Raw genomic sequence first — 23,172 nt, 5'->3', positions numbered from 1 at the left:
ACTTGAGAACCCTGACCCGGTGTTGAAAAATTCATAGAAGATAATTGGGAAACATCAGAGTAGATGCCCCTATAGGTTTTGGGTTATTTTGAAGGTCAAAATCACGGGTCCTAAAAAAGAAAAAACCCTTTCCCATCATAACTTGAGAACCCTTCCCAGAAAATTTTTCTTCTAGGTTTGGACTTTTCAATACTGGGAATAGATGACCCTTTTTATTTTGGGTAACTTTAAAAGGGCATGTCACCGTGTCAAATGAAAACATTTCCCAAACAATAACTGAAAACCATTTGCCCAAACCCTTTAAATTTTAAAAATAATAGTATGATAGGACTTACGAAGGGTGAATGTTGATTTGGGGCACTTGAATAAAGGTCAAAGGGCCAGAGTTTTTGAAAATGGGGGCAAAATTTCCCGTCAATAAATTGAGAACCCCTTGGGGCCCGAATGTGAATTTATAGGGTGATTGGGAAAGCAAAATAAATGACCTTTATGAGATTGGCAATTAAATGTGCTATTTTTTTTTACTACAGGTACAGCTTCCAGTGAAGATGATGCATATGTTCCAGGTAATTTAGATTCTATTTTTGGAATAAACTATCGCTTAGAAATTTTTACAAGATTCCGGTCCATTTCCAAGCTGAAGAAAAAGCGCTTCTGAAGGGGATAAAAAAAAAACATAAAGGGTTATTTTTTTGTTCAATGATTTCTATAACATAGATTATTTTTTATACGGTTTCAAACTCATTCAAAACGTTTTTCCCGTGTTACGCACACGACAGAATGGTTTAATGATTTGGTTTTAAATATAAAGGGGGGGGGTCAAAAAAAACATTTTTTTTGTTGATACTCTAAATTTGACTAGTACTTTAAAATGATTACCATAAAGTTCTTTTGTTTCAGTTGAAATTTTCGAAATATATTTTGTTTTCCAAACAGTGGCAACTGGCAATAATTTTCCCGGTTTCCCATTGCCGTTGGCAAGTGGATTAAAGTTAACTTGCCTTTTTTGAAAATGCACTTGCCAAATTAAAATTTTACAAATAACTCAATTAGTAAAATTCTAGATATCAATGGAACATAATTTGTGCCTTTTGAAAAAATTAACATTGCAGAGTTTTCTGTTGTTGTTTTTTTTATAAACAGGTTTCTACTTTTTCTTGAAATATGTATCTAAGAGAAATTGTCACAAACATGAAAATTGAAGTAGTCCACAGGGCAACCTGGTAGTCCTGGTAAATACCTACATTTGCCCTGATGATTTTTGACTCAGTTTTGGTTGGGGTTGGAGGGGAAAGTGGGTATACAGGCATCATTCTTTCTAACACTATTAAATGAGAAATAAATCCCAGACATAGGATACTACAACATAAATTTGAAACCAGTCTCAAAATGAAAGTTTGTCTTTGGTCAGTTCCACAGTGAGGCTCAAAAACAACCAATCAGAAACTGGATATTTTAGACTGGTATTAATAATCTGTGGAAAGTACATATTCATAACTGCAGTCTTATTTTCAGGGTTATCTGCTCCTGGCAATAAAAGACCAGGCAGAATGAAAGCTAGGAAAACAAAAGAAGTGCTTGCCAGTGTTCCTCTGAAACAGCCACTTGTTGAAAATGTAAAACCAGACTTTACACAGAGTGAAATGCCTCTAAAAGGTGAATATAATTATAATTGGGTCACACTATGAGAAAACCAACATATTGCGTTTGTGACCAGCATGGATCCAGACCAGCCTGCGCAACCGCGCAGTCTGGTCAGGACCCATGCTGTTCGCTTTCAAAGCCTATTGCAATTGGAGAAACCAGTGAACAGCATCGATCCTGACCAGACTGCGCGGATTAGCAGGCTGGTATGGATATATGCTGGTCACAGATGCACTATGTTGGTTTTCTCATGGTGCGGCTCATACATAGAAAATTGTTTCAGTGTAAGATTGATATTGTCCTCCACCATGTGGAGTGAAAGACATTTTGATCCTACATATAAAGCAAAGAAATTTTCTTGTTATTTCCTTTTATTTTCTTTTTAAAGGCTCTAATAAAATTTACACATTTTGCAACTGAAAAATTCTGGAATATAGTTGAATATTTGTCTGAATATATCTGAATAATTCACTGAAAAAGCATGCAATAAACCTTCTGTATTTCATTTTGGAAGAATCCTAACTGTCAAATTTATTCATTTGCACCATCATAAATCACTGTGATATTATCAGATATAAGTTACTGTGAAGTGATTAGATATAATTCATTTTAAAATTATTAGGTATAAATTAATTAACTGTTGTATTCTGTTTATAAAAAACACAATTAATATGTATTATTCTTCAAAAATAACATCATTTACAGCCCGGCCTAGGAAACCACTGTCTGGGAACCTGAAGTCGAGAGATAATGTTAACAGCTTTCCATCTAGAGAGAAGAGCAGATTGTCAGATGTTGATGATAGTGGCATGTCTACAACATTTGAGGTAAGATATATTTTGTAAGTTGTTGATGAATCGTGATGATGCTGCTGATGATGGTGATGATGATGCTGCTGCTAATGATGATGATGATGGTTGAGGTGATGATGATGAAGATGATAATGATAGCTAGACATAGTAGTAACATACATTTTTCCATTTTAGGAAAAATGCAAACTGTCAGATAAGATTGTAGTGGATTGGGTCATTAAGTTGAGGAGGTGTTAAGTAAGAATGGAAGTTCCTCTTAGGAAAATTATTCGGTTAAACCACTATTAACACTTTCAGTTCAAGGTCTCACATAGATAGGCTGTTGATGCTCTACTTGTAGTTGATTGGCTCTGTAGCACCATAGTAAAGGATTTCACAGTCTGGTCAAATACCATTACTGCATTCTGTAACTATGCGTTACCTCAACCCACCATTATTATTTTCAGAGTTTTGCTGAGAAAAGTTTACATAGATTGAAGAAAGCCTCCTTGAAAGATCTCCGGCCAGAAGATAAACAGAGGGTTGCTAATCTTATTAAAGAGCTTGCAAGGTAGGTAACTGCAACATTTACAGTTGACAAGGTAGGTAACTGCAACATTTACAGTTGACAAGGTAGGTAACTGCCACATTTACAGTTGACAAGGTAGGTAACTGCCACATTTACAATTGGCAAGGTAAGTAACTGTCACATTTACAATTGGCAAGGTAGGTAACTGCCACATTTGCAATAGGCAAGGTAAGTAACTGCCACATTAACTGTTGGCAAGATATTAACTGCCACATTTACAATTGGCTATGTTAGTAACTGTCACATTTGCAGTTAGCAAGGTAGGTATCTGCTTTATTTGCAATTGACAAGGTAGAAAAATGCCACATTTACAATGTGATACAGTAATATTGTTATACCTCTTAAAAAGGAAGGAAATATACCTGGATATTGTCAATCTGTTTTTGGCTACTTATAAATTTGAAGTGTTTTCATGTAACTTTAGAGTCAAATTCTTACCTTATTTGAAAGATCTGCAGGGCCCATGTTGTAACTAGGAAGACTCAAGGTCAGAGATCAATGTCATCTGCACTCATTTTTTATGTCTGATGTATAATGTAGAACTCTGATATTTTGTTAACAATTTTGCATCTGAACAACAAGAAATTCTATGTCTGTCACATATCATAAATGACCAAATCTGTTTTAAGCAGGTATACTATACATGTACATACTGCAGGTAAGTCTTAAATGAAAATATTCTTTTGAAAATTTGAATTACTTTTTAACTCACCTGTCACAAAGTGACAAGGTGAGCTATTGTGACCGCTTGATGTCCGTCGTCCGTCAACAATTTCTAAAAAAAGTCGTCTTCTTCAAAACCACTAGGCAGATTTACTTGAAACTTCACAAGAATGTGCCTTGGGTCGTCCGCTTTCAAAATTGTTCAAAGAATTGAATTCCATGCAGAACTCTGGTTGCCATGGCAACTGAAATGAAAAACTTTAAAAATCTTCTTCTCTAAAACCACAAGGCCTAGAGCCTTTATATTTGGAATATAACATCATCAAGCAGTCCTCTACCAAAGTTTTTCAAACTATTCCCCAGGGGTCAAAAGTGCCCCCCCAAGGGTCAAAATTTTTACATAGACTTATATATGGAAAACTTTAAAAATCTTCTTCTCCAAAACCACAAGGTCTAGAGCCATGATATTTGGTATGTAGCATCATCTAGTGGTCCTGTACGAAAGTTGTTCAATTATTTCCTAGGGTCAAAAATGGCCCGCCCGGGGTCACTAGTTTTACATAGACTATATAGGGAAAACTTTAAAAAATCTTCTTCTCCAAAAACCCACAAGGCCTAGAGCCTTGATATTTGGTATGTAGCATCATGTAGTGGTCCTCTACGAATTTTGTTCAAATTATTCCCCTTTATTCAAATATTATCAGATCATATTTCCTTGACTGTTTAATTATATTTACCTGATGACCCCAAGTGAAAAGGGGTCACCCGACTGTGACCTTGACTACTTTCTTGTTTTTTAAGATACAGCCTTGAAATTTGGATGACTTGTACAGTTTTGCACATCGATCTTAAAACTGACTTTTAGAGACCATGAATATGACCTACTGACCTAATTTCTTGGTTTTGAAGCTTTAGCAAAGGAATTTGTTCAAGCAAGCAACTTAACTCAGGTGAGCGATATTGGGCTATCATGGCCCTCTTGTTAATTTAGATTCTCCTGCAGGATTTGAATGTTTAAGTAAATAAATAACGTTTACTTTTAGGGTTGGTGATGAAAAAGAGAAGGTTGTCAAGGAACTGCATGGAGAGAGAGAACAGTACGAACATCAACTGATGGTTATGGTGGAACAACAAGAGAAAATATTACAAGAAAGAGAAGGTAACTCTTACAGACACATTTAGGGTGTGCTTTGCTGGAGTGATGGAACTTTGGCAGAATTTGAAAGTGGTAACTTCCACATAAAGGTTCCCTATTCAGTGAATTTGATATTATTGGATCATGCCAAATGCAATTTTGTGAACAGCATCAACCAAATTTTATAACACTTGTGATTTTGCAAGTTCACAAACAGACTTGTTCATACATTTTAAAAGCTTTTGATATTGTGATGTCAGTCTGGAAGCAATATATTACTAGATATGTTACCGATTGCAAAAGCTCCTGCCAGACTGCATTGAAATGAATATCACTGCTGTTCTGGGATTACTCTTCCCTGACACAATTGATGGGTGGTACTGCAAAATTGAAGTAATCTAGGTCCAATTCTTTAGTGTTCTGTTTGGATACCAGTCTGGAAACTCGAGCAATCTAAGTGGCTGAGTTTGAATTCTTGAAATTGTCCAGTGACATATTGCAGTTTGTTTCAATTGTTCGCTAGAGCATTGTGTAAAAAGTGAACAATATGCTCTGTGGAGATTTTGAGCAACTGTGTTTTAGTAACAGTTAAGACCAATCATATCTTACCCCAAGCAATTTGCTGGTATCTGTTTACAGCTGGGTCAGCTCAGGCAGTTGTGATGAAATGCATGGCCCAAGAACGAACCACAGCAGGAGTAGTCAGGAAGTGAGCCCTGGGCCTTGGAGGTACCTCTGTAGGAAAGAATCTTGGCACTCTCGACCAATGTGTCCTCTATATTCATATTGTCCTTGGCTGTTCTCAGTTAATTTGTATTAGTAGAAACCCTACATAACTTGAGACTTTAACACATCCTCTTGCAACCTAAGGCAGTCAATGTTCAACTATACTTTAATGTTTCAGATGTTCAGGAGAAGCTGTTCCAGTGTCAGAAATTGCTGACCGAGTACCAGGCACAGTTATTGAACAAACAAGACAGACTGAACTCCTCTATACACGATATTAAAGAAGTAGGTATTAATTGCTCTGTGAAGATCAAACTTATTTGGTTCCCAGAAATATAAACTGAATCCTAGTAATTGATATAGCAAAAATAATTATTTTGAGTAAATATTTGTTAAATATGTCTGACAATGGGCAGAAGGGAAGGTTGAAGAAAAGGTGAATGATTTCTTGATAAGATTTTTAGTTCAAACACTAACATGAGAGACAATATGAGTGACTAGCCATAGCATTGTTTAAACATACACATAATATATGATATAAACATTCACATACATGTAGTAAACAATATGAGTGACTTTGTTTTCCATCCATAGCATTAAAAGGAGAATTAATAGCAATAGTAATCCATAGAATTTTATAAAATTTTGATCAGTTTGTTTTTAAATTTATTTAACTAGAATATCTATTAGAAAGCTTACACTTTATGACTCATTATAATCATAAAGTATGCCAATATTTAACAGGCTATGGGAAATTCTAAACCTGAAGCAAAACAAACAAAAGCAATTGTCACTTTAGCACCGTCGGTACCGAAAACCACACCCATAGACACTGTACCCCACAGTAATCCTGCTAGAGTTATAGAAGTTTGTCCACCAGTGTATGACCTGTCAGAGATGGATGAACAGAGTTTAACCCCTGTGCTCCTTAATCGGGTCCCATCCCCGATAGATAAACAGGTGCACTGTTGCCATTAACATGTGTTCTGTTATTAACCATTGACTAACATTTCTGTCTGAAAACTAGTTTATTGAAAAAGAATTGAAAAAGAAAGTAAACTGTCAACTCGCATCTGAATTGAATAAATATTTTAATTAATAGTGTCAGACCACAGCAAAGGTCTACGACAGCGATATTGAGGAAAACTGATTAAGGACAATGTCTTTCTTTTTTTTCTGGGAGATTTCACCCTCGGGAGACTTTTTCAATACGTGGAATGTGAAATCTGTGCATGAAACACGTACTTATTTACGTGAATGGGAACACTGGTTTTCATGCCATTAGTTGATCATTTATTCATTATAAACATACATTTCCTTAGAGTTAGGGTTAAGTTTCTTGACCATTCTCATCTGAGGTGTGTCTTCATTTATTAACAGAAGTATGATAATTAAAGTTTCATGAACAAGTTAGTGAGAATGAAATGACTGAAATCTATTATAACCTGTCTGAATTACCTCCCCTTTAAAGCAGATCTGAACTGTCTAAATTACTTCCCCTTTAAAGCAGATCTGAACTGTCTAAATTACTTCCCCTTTAAAGCAGATCTGAACTGTCTAAATTACTTCCCCTTTAAAGCAGATCTGAACTGTCTAAATTAAATTACTTCCCCTTTAAAGCAGATCTGAACTGTCTAAATTACTTCCCCTTTAAAGCAGATCTGAACTGTCTAAATTACTTCCGCTTTAAAGCAGATCTGAACTGTCTAAATTACTTCCCCTTTAAAGCAGATCTGAACTGTCTAAATTACTTCCCCTTTAAAGCAGATCTGAACTGTCTAAATTACTTCCCCTTTAAAGCAGATCTGAACTGTCTAAATTACTTCCCCTTTAAAGCAGATCTGAACTGTTTCAAATGAAATTGAACAGTTATTTCAGTTCAAAATAATTTCTTCCTTTAAAAATAACTTGATTTATTGGAAGACTATTACATCAGTACATTTCCTTGAATCTACGCCTGATTAGTTTAAAGGGGTACCACTGAAATAGTTGCACTATTATTGGGAGTGTAACAGGAAGTTCTAAAAGTAGAAAAAAGAACGGTTAATATGAAGAGAACTAATCTTTAAGTAATTCTTATCGTAACTGATTTTGTAGGACAAAATTGTCCATCCCACATCACCTGGACAAAATCCATGTGTTGGATTTTAACAAGATGGACAAACTTCCCTCTTTGATTTTGTTGAATAGAATCTTTGATGTTTAAAAGGAAAAATTAAAAGAAATTTTATGTAATGGTTACATTTTTTTAAAATAAATAGAATGAAGTGAAAATTTAGATATAATTGAAAAAAAATCTGAGGGGGATTCTGTCTGCCTTGGTCAAAAAATTGAGCAGGGTGTTTGGTGTAGGGGGTTAAGTCTGTTTATCAGTTTTGTTTGTCTGTTATAGATAATCACATTAATTGCATGTCACAGATGGTTCTTACTTACTTCACTATTTTTGGAGTCATTAAAACACTGGAACAGTATTCATATAGGGGTGTGATTTTTCCACAGATTTGCGGAATTCCGCGGATGGAATCCACCAAGGGGCCATTTTCCTTTTTTTCTCAACTTTTGTCAATCACACCTCTGATTATGAGGCCATGTGTTTTTGTCTGCCGCAGATGGAATCCACCAAGGGACCATTTTCCTTTTTTTCTCAACTTTTGTCAATCACACCCCTGATTATGAGGCCATGTGTTTTTGTCTGAGTCTTGCTTCATATTTTTCTCACCTTGTGACATAATTTTGTGATTCACTTACTTAGTGTTGCTTTCATAACCTGACTGGTTTTCACTCATTCTAATATGAGCCGTGCCATGAGAAAACCAACATAGTGGGTTTGCGACCAGCATGGATCCGGACCAGCCTGCGCGGATGCACAGGCTGGTCTGGATCCATGTTGGTCGCAAAGCCACTATGTTGGTTTTCCCTTGGCATGGCTCATATGTCTTAGTTAGTTTTAATTCATCTTTTATAATTATGTCAGGTTGATAGGTGTCTATTGTAGGTTGGTTTTTATGCAGGTCTGTCATAAGGTTTAAGGGTGATTTCCATAACAGTTTCAGTCAGTATTAGCAATATTTCGATTTATTATTAAGTGTGCATGTCTGTATATCTGAAATTCCTGGTAGAAATTGTCTGAATGTATTCCATGCATGTTTTTTGCTCTCAGAAATTCCAGATAGAATGTATTTAAATTTTGTGCTTACTGAAATTCCAGTTAAAAAAAATATATATATATATGTACTTGGACTACTTACCATCTCTGAAAATTCAGGGTCGGGATACTACATGTACAAACAAACAATTCTTTAGTGTTGGACTCAGGAAATTTTGAATTGTTATTATCTTTTTATAATAATTTTTGTATTGCATTGAAATAGGATTATCCAGGAGCTGGGAGACAGTCACGATCTAGGGAACCAATTTCTAGATACCCAACCAATCAGAACACAGATGATGGTCATTTGATCAATGAGAATGCAGGAGATGAGTCTGTGTCAGATTTATTGTTGAATCCAACAGAAACTGTGAAAAGACCATACACCTCTATGATAGATAAAGAAATTGCTAGGGAAAGGTCAAGGAGTAGGGGGTCAAGGACATCTGACTATTCAAGGTCACGCAGTGCCTCACCCACAGAAGGAAGACCTAAATTTGCCTACCCTCAGAAACTGATCAGTACAGGTCCATTGCATGAACCTTTAGCATCAAGCACTCAAAAATCTATGGAAATTAGAGCTTTGAATTATGACAACGAAAGTGTTAGGTCAAGGACATCTTTGAAAACTCAGGAAACTAGGTCAAAAGGTCAACAATATTCAAAATCAGGTCAAGTCAGAGACTACTCACCAGCTAGTTCAGACAGTGGTAAAAATAGAGTTGCATTTAATGGGAAAGATGAGTATGATGATGATGCAGAAAAACATTCGCCAAATTTAAAAAACCCGGCAAAAATGTTCAGTGACCCGGATTATGCAAAATATTACAAAAATTTATCGCCAGGTGGTAGAAAACGTGAACTGTTGAAGCAGAGGCAGGCTTTGCTTGATGAACAAGAGAGATTGAGACAGGTGTTAGAGAAACAAGAAGTTCAGTTACAAACTAGGAAATATGAATATGATAAACGGAAAGAGCTTCAGCAACAGAGAATGGAGTTCTATAAAGAAGGTGGAAAATTTCCAGCTCTGAAATTAGATTTTGATAATGCGAGTGAAAAAGGGGTTGGCGTGGAAGATGAGGAAAAGGGGTCAAGAAAGTGGTTAGTTGGAAAGGACCATGCTTCTGAGGTGGAGATGTACAGTCCAAGAAATGATATTGAGATTGGTAAGAATACATGTAGTTTCAGTATACTACATTTACATAAGATGTCCACCATTTATTGTGTTTTTCATGCATTTAGCTTTAGACATCATATATCACTGTTCATTTCACTGCATCAAGGTATTAAGGAAGCAGACCCGTAATGATGCTCGGTAATTTCCGTGTGATTATTTAATCGCAGAAATTCTACTCTGGTCTTCTTTAGGTGTTACTGTAGCTCAAATAAACAATTGGCAATGCCTTTTCGTACGAGCCAGAAAATTCAAAAATCACATTTAATTTACATGATCTAAAATGATTATATATATATATATATATATATGAGACTGTGGTAAAATAACATGCAGAAAGAGAAAGGAATGTTAGAAGTACATCATTGGATATTGAAAAATTAGTTCTTAAAAATATGAAAAAAAGTCCTAAAAAGGTCAATTTTTGCATAGTAAGTCTATACAAACCATGGAATAGAATTTCTGGTTGTGGTTATGGGTCCTTAAACGTTGATCAGCTCTCCACCACTTTGTGTTAGGTTGAATTGAAATAAATTGATAAATTGTGAAAAATTCCAAGCATCCATATAATAAGAGTATTGGACAAAGATGGATTTTTGATTTAGATTCTTCATTGTGTCAAATATATATTTTATGCTGTAGTACTTCAAAAATATGTCAACTCTTAAAAATTTACTCAATTTGTATTTGTTCAAATATATTAAAAGTTGATGAACTTTTTGTTTTATTTCAATGAATTTAAGTCATAACAAAGAAAAGAAGCATTTTGTCACACACTGGTTGTCATGGTAACACATTTTATACACATTGGCTGAATGACTGCTTTCTCATTCATACATACAGTATATTAGTCCTAACTTGCATCTTGTAATTGAAATATTCATGTGTCATATGCAAATTTCTCATTTAATTATCTGACATGTATGGCAATTAGTCATAAATATTCATGCCATGTATGCAAATTTTCCATGAATATTCTTCGACATATTACTGTGAAATCATTTAAATTCGCTGGCATGAAATTTCGTGCAAACTTGAAAAAGGACTGTTTCGTGTGGGCTTTAATTTGCGCATTTTCAATGTTAGAAAGGAAACAATAAAATTAAAAGTAATAATAGCGCAGTCTTTAATTCACGCATCGGTCCTAGCGCGAAATACACGAAAATTCGTCCTATGCGAATAAAAATGATTTCACAGTAGTCGTATGTTTAATAGTGATAACAGAATACAATATAAACAATTGACTCAAGAATGTGAATGTTTGTATATAAGACTGAAGCATGTTTACTTGTGCGCCTATTTGAAGCAAGTTTCCAGTTTCTTCCTATGTGCAATGCCAAAGAAGGGGCCATGTAGGTTGACAGGTCATGGTCACTGAGCTTGAACACTTACCCCTCACTGATGTTGGTTCAAAATCTATCATGGGTGTAGAAATTTCTTACGTGAGTAAGCCATCCAGCATGCTTATGAAAGGTTGGTGGTTCTACCTAGGAGCTTGTTCATATGTGAAGTAATGGCCTGAAAGGCACCTGGGGTTTTCCTCAAATATCAAAGAGCTGAAAGTCAATATACAACCTATAATTGTGTTGGTGTGACGTTAAACCCAACAAATACTGAAAAGTTCAGCAAATGATTAAATATTTTAAACCTTACCCTGCTAAATCTTTTATTCAGAAATGGAATGGTCCGTCATTCAGTTTGGGCAATACATGTACCTTTTATTATTCTAAGGGGTGTTCACTGAAAATTTACTGACTGAATAGGGAACAATGCAGACCGTGATCAGCCTACGCGTGATCTGCACTGGTCGGAAAGGCAGAATCACTTTAATGCCGCTAGCAGGCTAAAGGTTAAACAGATAGATAAACCTTTCATCAGTTTATGACTTTCTAAGAAATAAAAATTCTCAATGTATATACTGTACATATAGACAAAAGTAAGATGCATGCATATTAATTAACTGTTATCATTTTGTAGTGTACATGTATGCTGGTATGTTATGTATTTAAAATACTTTTGTTTAAATGTAAAATAAAGGAGATTTACGTATTTAGAAGTCTTTTAAAACTATAAATATTTTTTATTGAAAAAATATCCTTTATTTTACAGAAATGCAAGTTTGAATGTTTTCCTCTTCTGTTTATATATTTCTTATGCTCATACAGACATTGAAAATATGATCAGTATATATTCTGTGTACAGTACAACCTCTCCAAAGTGGCCCTCTCTTAAGTAAAAACCTCTCTATAACAACATCATCCCTAAGCTGAAATATATTATCAAATTTACCTCTCAAGAAAAACAACCTCTCTCCCAAAGTATGTTGCTCTACAGAGGTTGCACTGAATATATCTCATTTTATGGATTATCTGTTAAAAATGTCTATTTGTGTGATTGTACATGTTATTCTAGGCCTTGTTAGCTCACCTGTCACATAGTGACAAGGTGAGCTTTTGTGATCACGCAGCGTCCGTCGTCCGTCGTCCGTCCGTGCGTGCGTCCGTGCGTAAACTTTTGCTTGTGACCACTCTAGAGGTCACATTTTTTGTGGGATCTTTATGAAAATTGGTCAGAATGTTTTTTTCTTGATGATATCTAGGTCAAGTTCGAAACTGGGTCACGTGCCATCAAAAACTAGGTTCAGTAGGTCTAAAAAAAGAAACCTTGTGACCTCTCTAGAGGCCATATATTTCAATAGAAATTCATGAAAAATTGGTCAGAAAAGTTCACCTTGATGATATCTAGGTCAAGTTCGAAACTGGGTCACATGCCATCAAAAACTAGGTCAGTAGGTCTAAAAATAGAAAAACCTTGTGACCTCTCTAGAGGCCATATATTTCACAAGATCTTCATGAAAATTGGTCAGAATGTTCACCTTGATGATATCTAGGTCAAGTTCGAAACTGGGTCACATGCCATCAAAAACTAGGTCAGTAGGTCAAATAATAGAAAAACCTTGTGACCTCTCTAGAGGCCATATTTTTCATGGGAACTGTATGAAAATTGGTCTGAATGTTCATCTTGATGATATCTAGGTCAAGTTCGAAACTGGGTCACGTGCGGTCAAAAACTAGGTCAGTAGGTCTAAAAATAGAAAAACCTTGTGACCTCTCTAGAGGCCATATATTTCATGAGATCTTCATGAAAATTGGTCAGAATTTTCACCTTGATGTTATCTAGGTCAAGTTCAAAAGTGGGTCACGTGCCTTCAAAAACTAGGTCAGTAGGTCAAATAATAGAAAAACCTTGTGACCTCTCTAAAGGCCATATTTTTCATGGGATCTGTATGAAAGTTGGTCTGAATGTTTATCTTGATGATATATAGGTCAAGTTTGAAACTGGGTCATCTGCGATCAAAAACTAGGTCAGTAGGTCTTGAAATAGAAAAACCTTGTGACCTCTCTAGAGACCATACCCTTGAATGGATCTTTATGAAAATTGGTCAGAATGTTCACCTTGATGATATCTAGGTCAAGTTTGAAACTGGGTCACGTGCCATAAAAAACTAGGTCAGTAGGTCAAATAATAAAAAAACCTTGTGACCTCTCTAGAGGCCATACTTTTCATGGGATCTGTATGAAAGTTGGTCTGAATGTTCACCTTGATGATATCTAGATCAAGTTTGAAACTGGGTCATGTGCGGTCAAAAACTAGGTCAGTAGGTCTAAAATTATTAAAATCTTTTGACCTCTCTAGAGGCCATATTTTTCAATGGATCTTCATGAAAATTGATCTGAATGTTCACCTTGATGATATCTAGATCAGTTTCGAAACTGGGTCACGTGCGGTCAAAAACTAGGTCAGTAGGTATAAAAATAGAAAAACCTTGTGACCTCTCTAGAGGCCATATTTTTCATGAGATCTTCATGAAAATTAGTGAGAATGTTCGCCTTGATGATATCTAGGTAAAGTTCAAAACAGGGTCACGTACCTTCGAAAACTAGGTCAATAGGTCAAATAATAGAAAAACCTTGTGACCTCTAGAGACCATATTTTTCCATGGATCTTCATGAAAATTGGTCAGAATTTTTATCTTGATAATATCGAGGTCAAGTTCAAAACTGGGTCACATGAGCTCAAAAACTAGGTCACTATGTCAAATAATAGAAAAAACGACGTCATACTCAAAACTGGGTCATGTGGGAAGAGGTGAGCGATTCAGGACCATCATGGTCCTCTTGTTTTTTTTGTGATCACGCAGCGTCCGTCAGTCCGTCCGTCCGTAAACTTTTGCTTGTGACCACTCTAGAGGTCACATTTTTCGTGGGATCTTTATGAAAGTTGGTCAGAATCTTCATCTTGATGATATCTAGGTCAAGTTCGAAACTGGGTCACGTGCCTTCAAAAACTAGGTCAGTAGGTCTAAAAATAGAAAAACCTTGTGACCTCTCTAGAGGCCATATATTTTAAAAGATCTTCATGAAAATTGGTCAGAACGTTCACCTTGATGATATCTAGGTCAGGTTCGAAACTGGGTCATGTGCCCTCAAAAACTAGGTCAGTAGGTCAAATAATAAAAAAAACCTTGTGACCTCTCTAAAGGCCATATTTTTCATGGGATCTGTATGAAAGTTGGTCTGAATCTTCATCTTGATGATATATAGGTCAAGTTCGAAACTGGGTCACGTGCGGTCAAAAACTAGGTCAGTAGGTCTAAAAATAGAAAAACCTTGTGACCTCTCTAGAGGCCATATATTTCATGAGATCTTCATGAAAATTGGTCAGAATGTTCACCTTGATGATATCTAGGTCAAGTTCGAAAGTGGGTCACGTGCCATCAAAAACTAGGTCAGTAGGTCAAATAATAGAAAAACCTTGTGACCTCTCTAAAGGCCATATTTTTCATGGGATCTGTATTAAAGTTGGTCTGAATGTTCATCTTGATGATATCTAGGTCAAGTTGGAAACAGGGTCATGTGCGATCAAAAACTAGGTCAGTAGGTCTAAAAATAGAAAAACCTTGTGACCTCTCTAGAGGCCATACTTTTGAATGGATCTCCATAAAAATTGGTCAGAATGTTCATCTTGATGATATCTAAGTCAAGTTCGAAAGTGGGTCACGTGCCCTTAGAAAGTAGGTCAGTAGGTCAAATAATGAAAAAACGTTGTGACCTCTCTAGAGGCCATATTTTTCATGGGATCTGTATGAAAGTTGGTCTGAATGTTTATCTTGATAATATATAGGTCAAGTTTGAAACTGGGTCAACTGCGATCAAAAACTAGGTCAGTAGGTCTTGAAATAGAAAAACTTGGTGACCTCTCTAGAGGCCATACCCTTGAATTGATCTTCATGAAAATTGGTCAGAATGTTCACCTTGATGATATGTAGGTCAAGTTTGAAACTGGGTCACGTGCCATAAAAAACTAGGTCAGTAGGTCATATGATAAAAAAACATTGTGACCTCTCTAGGGGCCATAGGATCTGTATGAAAGTTGGTCTGAATGTTCATCTTGATGATATCTAGGTCAAGTTTGAAACTGGGTCAACTGTGGTCAAAAACTAGGTCAGTAGGTCTAAAATTAGGAAAATCTTTTGACCTCTCTAGAGGCCATATTTTTCAATGGATTTTCATGAAAATTTATCTGAATGTTCACCTTGATGATATCTAGGTCAGTTTCGAAACTGGGTCACGTGCGGTCAAAACCTAGGCCAGTAGGTATAAAAATAGAAAAACCTTGTGAGATCTTCATGAAAATTAGTGAGAATGTTCACCTTGATGATATCTAGGTAAAGTTCAAAACAGGGTCATGTACCTTAGAAAACTAGGTCAATAGGTCAAATAATAGAAAAACCTTGTGACCTCTCTAGAGACCATATTTTTCAATGGATCTTCATGAAAATTGGTCAGAATTTTTATCTTGATAATATCTAGGTCAAGTTTAAAACTGGGTCACCTGAGCTCAAAAACTAGGTCACTATGTCAAATAATAGAAAAAACAACGTCATACTCAAAACTGGGTCATGTGGGAAGAGGTGAGCGATTCAGGACCATCATGGTCCTCTTGTTTTTCATGTTTTCAGTGTTTAATGTTCATTTTAATTTCCTTTTATAATGTTTGTACAAATGTTTCTCTAAGAGGTTTACTGGTAATATATTTTAAATGTCAGGGAAAATCAAATATAAAGGATATTTACTTATCATTGATAAATGAAAAAGATGGTATGAGACTAATAGGCGAAAAGTTATCGGTGAAATTGAAAAAGAATGTTTTAATTTAATTTGGAAAAAAGGGCTTTTGGTTTAGATTTATATGTGTTTGATTAAAATTTTATGTAATTTTATCAAAAGTTCTTTCTACAAATTTTCTTTCATTGTATGATAGTATTGTTCAGTTATCCGTCATTTTACATGAAAAATAACCTTTTCTTGCTTTCTCCAGATGATGAAGTAAAGGTGAGGAGTCGAGTGTCTATGGGTGCATCACCGCTAGGAACACCACCGCGTAACAACAAGGTTACTGTGGCAACATCACCAGCACGGTCCGTAGATACAGGAGACTCTGATATACCAAGGTTGATAGATGTGGCTACCAGTATATCATACAGGTACAATCTATTCCACTTATTTGAATACTGGTTACTGGAATATTCTTCTTATTGGAATACTGGTTATTGGAATAGTCTGCTTATTTGGATACAAAGTTAAAGCACCAATCAATCCCTATATAATTTCGATTAAAGTTTTCCTGTTATTTTGCATAGAGTTTGTGTGAACTATTGATGTATGAGCCGCACCATGGGAAAACCAACATAGTGGGTGTGCGACCAGCATGGATCCAGACCAGCCTGCGCATCCGCGCAGTCTGGTCAGGATCCATGCTGTTCGCTAACAGTTTCTCCAACTCCAATAGGCTTTAAAAGCGAACAGCATGGATCCTGACCAGACTGCGCGGATGCGCAGGCTGGTCTGGATCCATGCTGGTCGCACACCCACTATGTTGGTTTTCCCATGGCGCGGCTCAAATGTTTGTTTGAATTGGCAAAATGCTGTCTCTCAATGCCATAGGCGGTAAGGTAAACTTAAACAGGTAAACTTACCAGTGTTTTTCTTTATTCTGTACCAGCAAGTATTTTGCTGACAACATCTCAGCACGACTCTGAGATCATGTCACTGTCAAATAACTATAGATGTAGAATCATCTTTGAAATTACAGCATACAACCTGTGCTGTGACTCACAACTTGTTGAGCAAACTGCCTTGGACAATATGAATAATGAAAGTCTTTTTTAGGGTTTCCTGTTTAAATTATCAAAGGTGCCTGTTTACCACTAAAACTATTTGTCCACAGATTTTATAGTGAAATAAAGTTTAGAAAAAGGGATGTGTGAACTCTAAATCAGTATTTCCCATATCCATGCTTGGAAGTTTTTATTTTGGTTTCAAGGCCGACCTAGTTGGGTCAATATTTTACAGTTGAACAGTAGAAGATAAAATCAGATTTGCTTTACTCAAAATTCTGGCTGTTAATCATTAGTCACGTCCTAAAGACGTGTGCACAAAATATCATCTGAAGCAAAATTTCTGTTACCATGAAGTAAAATACTCAATTCCTCGGACTTTGAGATACCAGGTTTCAACAGTATTTAGGCAGGTCACTACATATTGACCTCAGCACGAGTCTTTGTTGTTAGAATTTTTTTATTTTTTCAGAACTCCTTTGAAAGATGCCAGTAATCACATTCAAGGAAATCTACCACTGGGATGTAATCGGCAAAAATCCAGTCCCTCCGTTCAACAGTGGCGGGAAACAGAACTAGAGCCCACTGTCAGAACTCCTGGGTATGTTTATGAAATCTAAATGAACCGCACCATGAGAGTGCGTTTGCGATCAGCATGGATCCAGACTGTGCATCTGCGCAGTCTGGTCCGGATCCATGCTGTTCGCTAACAATTTCTCTAATTCCATTAGGCTTTGAAAGTGAACAGCATGGATTCTGACCAGACTGCACAGGCTGGTCGCAAACGCACTATGTTGGTTTTCTCATGGCGCAGCTCAAATAATGATACCAGGTTTTTGTAGCTCATAATTATCATGTCATTCACATGTGGAGGGAGAAGACCTGTTGATTTAGTGCTGTCTGTCTCCATGCAACTTTTCAGACACCACTAGTCTGATTTACACCAAACTTCACAAAATTTACCATTGGCCAGCATAGCAGTGCATGTCATCAGCTTGTTCAGGTGTGGTAATGTTCAGTGGAGTTATGGCCCTTGTTTTGTCAAATTTGATGTTTTGGCCACTTCTTTCATTGGGAGGATTTCCACCAAACCTTCCAGGAATGATCCATGCCCAGTCCAATATCAGGCCTCCTAGTGAAACCTTTAAAACCTTTAAAAACCTTTAATTTCAGAGCAAACCTTTAAAACCTTTAAATCTTCTGAAAAAACCTTTAAAACGGCCAAATAGCCTGTAATTTTCACTCAAAACCTATATTTTTGTTCAGACTGCTTGCCGTGCCAGTTTAAAGCAAGTAATGGTTATACTACTGTATTTCTTCCCCCCCTTTTAAGTGTTGTTATTAGGATACTGCTTGTGTATCTTTCATCTTGAGTTTTTCAGAATGCTGTTGTGTTCACCAGACCACATACATGTAGTAAATACCTATATATATTATGTTTTCAACGAGAATTCCGACAAAAATAGCCTTTATTTACTCTTTATTTTTTAATAGTTTACACTAAAAGGCCTTTATTTCCATAGATTGGAGCCTTTATAAAAACCTTTATTTTTGTTCAGGCCTGCTAGGAGGCCTGCAATATACATACTGTTGGCATATTCGGGTTCAGTGACTTTCATTGGAGTTATGGTCCTTTATTTGCCATCCTTCACCTTGTCCATGCAACTGCTCCAATAACAGCTGGAGGAATAAGGTCAAACCTTATCACTGCCAAGCTTAGTTTTGTATATCATGGGCATGTTCAAGTTCAGAAATTTGCAGTGTACTTAAGGCCATTTATTTGTTAAATTATATGTTGTTTTGGTTCCTTCTTTTGCACCATTGGTCAGAATTCCACCACACTGTACTGGAGTAACTCCAGTGCCAAGTTTAGGTATGCATATCAGTGGCATTTTCCCGTTCAGTGGTTTTCAGCAGAGTTGTGACCCTTGATTCTATATTTTTTTTTTTTTTAGTCTTTTTACTACTTCTTATGAACTATTTGGTTGAATTTTACATAACTTCATGAGGGAAGCATAGTTGTTAATATCATCAGCTTGTTCCGGTGTAATAATTAACAGATTTTCAGCAGAATTATAACTCTCGATTTTTCAAATTCTGCAGTGTCTGTGCTACTTCTCCTATACCACTGGTTGTGTGTAGCATTGCATTAATATGGTTCAGTGATTTTCACTGGAATTTTACATGTAACTACCAACTTTGCAACATGAATCAGAGGTGATTTATTATGAATTCAGAATTAATCAATGCACAGTGCTACTTTTAACATTATAGCGAGCATCTCAAAGCATTACCATTAAAAAAATAGTGCAAGAATTTGTATTCTTATTTCTGATTTTAGAGAGAAAACTTTGAACGTTATAGAGCTAGTGAACTCTATGGACGAGGAACTGCCGGCTTCACACTATAACGGGAGTTACGAGGATCTAGAAAACAAACCTGATAGACATTTTACACCTAATAAATACATCACAGGTGGTAAAGGTTAGTACAGTCCATTCACAAAATGTGCTTGCAATAGATTTTCTATAAAGAAAGAACTGGGCTTATACTAAAAGGAGAGTACTAGTACCCAGGAAAGATAGCTTCTCATATATCGCTGCTATACACCGGGCATATTAAAGAACCAGACTGTCTATTCACAAAGAGCTAAGCTAAATTGGTCAGACAGGCCTGTATCTAGGATTTCTCTCTTTGTTCTGAGGTTTTTCTCTGAATCTGTGTCACTACTGGTAGAGGATGAATTTGGCACCCCAAGTAGCTGCCTTTGCACGATATAAAATGCCTTTGAATGTGTTTATTATTAAAAGGGCACTACTTAAATCTGATATAAAATCTGGTATAGTATCTTGTATAATATGAATCTGATTAATATACAATATGTAACTTTGCATTCTACAGAAAGCTCAGCAAAATTTCATCATCACATGCTATATAAAGTTTAAAGTTGAATATTTGTTGTTCTTAAATCTACTGGTAAGTTTCCTAATAGTATATGAAACACTGATGAATACTGGCCCTTGATTCAAGGCTGTAAAACTCTGTGAGACTAGTTTCTAAACGCTGTTCTGTCATTGGTCAATTTCAAGTTTATGCTCAGAATTGACCAATCAGATGCTGGTCTCAAAAGACTTTAGTGACTGATAATATTATTTGCATCACATATTTTGCACCATAATAAATATATCGCTTGAGGCAAAAAAAATTATTTCACTTTCAGTAGCTGCTGTAATATGTATGATTATTTTGTCTCCAAAAAATCTAGAGAAGATATGTTATAGGAAGACTGCCTATGTTGATCTTATTCTAAGACAGAAACAAGAGTACATAATTGTCCATTTACTGTGAAATCATTAATATTTGTGGGAGACTAATTTTCGTGATTTCGTTGTTAAGTCAGTCCACGAAATTTAATGCAAACGAACAAGTAAAATTCCCATTCAGATTATGTTCAAAAGTTGAAATCCACGAATTCATATTCCCACGAAATTGCCGTTTTGACCAAAACCACGAAACTAAATGATTTTACAGTATCCAGAGATAATTTTACTTTGAAGTGGCAGAAAATGTATTGCATTCAAGTTAAGAACCTTTTTTGAGGGGGCATTGAATTCTAGATTTTGATAAGTTTATTGTTATAATTTTCAGGGGCTCAGTCTAGTCCATATAGACAATATACCAGTCCAGCTCAGCTTAGAAGTAACCAACCCAAGCCAAGAACCAGTCAAGTTCAGCAGAGAATTAGTCAAGGTCAGCAGAGAACCAGTCAAGGCAAACTTCTGAGTGAAGAGGAAGAGTCATTAGAAGAAAGCAAAATCCTTGAAGACATATTTTTCCTATGATTCTTGCCAATTTATTAGTCTATCCTTACTGTGATATCATTGTACCATAGATACCCATGTTTTATGTGCACTCGTCTAGAATGCGCATCCCGGATTTTAGCCAAAAATCCTAGAAAAATTAATGTTTGGTCTATACCTGTGTATAATATGCACCCACGATTCCATGGGGGTGATCCCGGGGGTCAAAAAACTGTGCCTTTTACATGGGTATCTACAGTAATGTATTTTTGTAACTACATTTCATGGCAATCTGTTATTCGTAGTTTTTATCTTAATTTCAACATGTTGGAAATGATCCCAATTTCACTTGGTTAATGGTTACATTTTTCTTGGACTTTATCATAGACTCTGTGTAAAATCTGAAACCTTAGTATTAAACACAGATTATATTTAAATGACACCTAGATTTTATTTAGTTTGTAGCATCATCTAGGGCATGTATTGTCAAAAAACAGAATTTGATTTTGGAGAAAGTGTGATATTTATTACTGAAGTCACTGTGTTCGTTGTAAAAGAGGTCCATTTTACCATGTTGAAACTGGCATGTCTTGAAAATGCAGCTCTGTGATCGGTCTATTAGACTTCCTGGTGTCATATACCTTCAAAGATTTACAGTTTAGCAAGAAATAATATTCAGTTTGGAGGGGGGGGTGGGGGAGGAATCACTTTTTTTGGCATTTTAATGAAAAAAAGAAGTTAGAAGAAAAAAATGAACAAGGCCTAAAAAAATTGTTTGTTTCTGGTATCCCAATCTACCCTAAAAATTTGCCACAACCCTAATTGCTTATGTTGTATGGCATTGAAAAAAAAATCAATATTTTCACTATATTTCATACTTTTAGCTTTGTTTTATTGCTCTCTTTTCATTGTAAAAAAAAAAGCAACTACTTACCTACCTTATTTTTTGGGGAGCATGTTACTGGAAATAAACAGTTTGTTTTTTTGGCCGAACATGTTGATTATTTGCTTCCTACAAGATTTTTTGTTTTAATAAGAAGTTGTGCTTGTAATTTACTGGTAGACTACTATCAGAATACTTAAGTAGAATCTCTGTACTTAATATTAATATATAATTATGTTGGAAACTTCATTTTTTTTCTTTTAGACATTTTTTCTTTGAATTCAGTTGTCTGTAGACTACAGGTAGCATGTAATCTGAAAAATTATAAATCCTTCCACTTTTATTAGAATAATTATAAATTTGATACTATGAAAAATGGATTAGAGCAAACATCAATGTCCCGGAATTGTAAGTTTATAACTGTTGCCATTCAAAATGTTACACTTATATGTAGCCAGTAACATACATTAATTTATCAGATATTGTTAGGTGTGTATTAATCTCTGTTATTTATAGTACAGGGATTTACTTTACGTAAATGTACGCTCTATTATGTTCAGAATTTCAGAATTTCCATATACATAGAATCACGTTTCTTGTTCAGTGCTAAGATACATGTATATATTGTTGCTGTTCATTGAAAACCTGTTGGTTTTGGCATGAAAACCTTTAATTCTTGCATTTCACTGGAGTGACTGTTTCATCTTGGAAAATACAAGAAAGTTCATTAACAACTAAAAAGATGATGAATGACCATGTAAAAATGTCTGAAACTTCAGTTGTACTCTATGTTTTTTGCTTTAATTTAGTAATTTTACTGTTTCATTGGCAGAAAAGTAACCAAAAATAATGTACAAAACTTTAAAAGAAATAACACCTGTATATTATATCACATTCTGTGTAAATAAAGGTGTCTATAACCAGAATCAGAAACTGGCATAGATTTTCTAAGAACAGTGGCAGTATGTGACATAACCTAATAATGCATGCATTTACACAAAAATTCTTCATGTACATGTATTATAAATCCTCTGTGCTCTTCAAGCTTATATCTGTTAGCATGTGTTACATATATTGAAAGTTTATTTTGCAATAAATATGAAAAATTGTATACATTAAACAACTTCTTTTGCAATTGAACAATTTAAAGTTGTGTCTACAAGTTTTTCCTAATACATGTATATAATTATACAAATTGTTCACAGCACCCATCGCACTGATCTACAGATCACAGGGTCAAGAATTTGATACCCAGGTGGGCTGCATGTTCTCCATGACAATTTGATAAAAGACATTATGTCTGAAATAATTCGTCCTTCACCTCAGATTCATGTGGGGATGTTGGTATTTAGTGTGTACTGTTCCAAAATCCATGGGCACTGGTTGGGTTAACTGCCAGCAGTTACACACGGTAATTGAAATACAGTAGAAAAATGGCG

General features: G+C 35.6%; 1 protein-coding gene across 3 annotated transcripts; it reads left to right on the top strand.

The window, feature by feature from the left end:
- The first annotated feature begins 518 nt into the window (after nt 1–518).
- LOC123541738 (protein hinderin-like) lies at nt 519–22,844 on the top strand. Of its 3 annotated transcripts, XM_053531504.1 has the most exons (13): nt 519–566; nt 1,516–1,656; nt 2,350–2,471; nt 2,903–3,006; nt 4,731–4,846; nt 5,727–5,833; nt 6,293–6,508; nt 8,920–9,862; nt 10,614–10,658; nt 16,252–16,417; nt 17,523–17,651; nt 19,392–19,534; nt 20,699–22,844. In XM_053531504.1, exons 2-13 carry the CDS (start codon nt 1,551–1,553, stop codon nt 20,890–20,892), a joined length of 2,391 nt encoding a protein of 796 aa, XP_053387479.1. In that variant the 5' UTR covers nt 519–566; nt 1,516–1,550; the 3' UTR covers nt 20,893–22,844. The 3 variants fall into 3 exon arrangements, with proteins under 3 accessions (XP_053387479.1, XP_053387481.1, XP_053387480.1); XM_053531506.1 differs by lacking the exon at nt 6,293–6,508; XM_053531505.1 differs by lacking the exon at nt 10,614–10,658.
- Nucleotides 22,845–23,172: the final 328 nt, after the last annotated feature.

The sequence above is a fragment of the Mercenaria mercenaria genome, chromosome 19 (assembly GCF_021730395.1).
Source record: "Mercenaria mercenaria strain notata chromosome 19, MADL_Memer_1, whole genome shotgun sequence".
NCBI classification, from domain to species: Eukaryota; Metazoa; Mollusca; class Bivalvia; order Venerida; family Veneridae; genus Mercenaria; species Mercenaria mercenaria.
This window is presented reverse-complemented; position numbering and strand designations above follow the sequence as displayed.

What these genes read in the sequence shown, in the direction of transcription:
- LOC123541738 (XM_053531504.1), top strand. Translation starts at nt 1,551, where the DNA reads ATGAAAGCTAGGAAAACAAAAGAAGTGCTTGCCAGTGTTCCTCTGAAA. An exon ending in CTTATTAAAGAGCTTGCAAG is followed by an intron (nt 3,007 to 4,730) that starts GTAGGTAACTGC and finishes GTTTACTTTTAG; the next exon opens with GGTTGGTGATGAAAAAGAGA. An exon ending in CCCACTGTCAGAACTCCTGG is followed by an intron (nt 17,652 to 19,391) that starts GTATGTTTATGA and finishes TTCTGATTTTAG; the next exon opens with AGAGAAAACTTTGAACGTTA.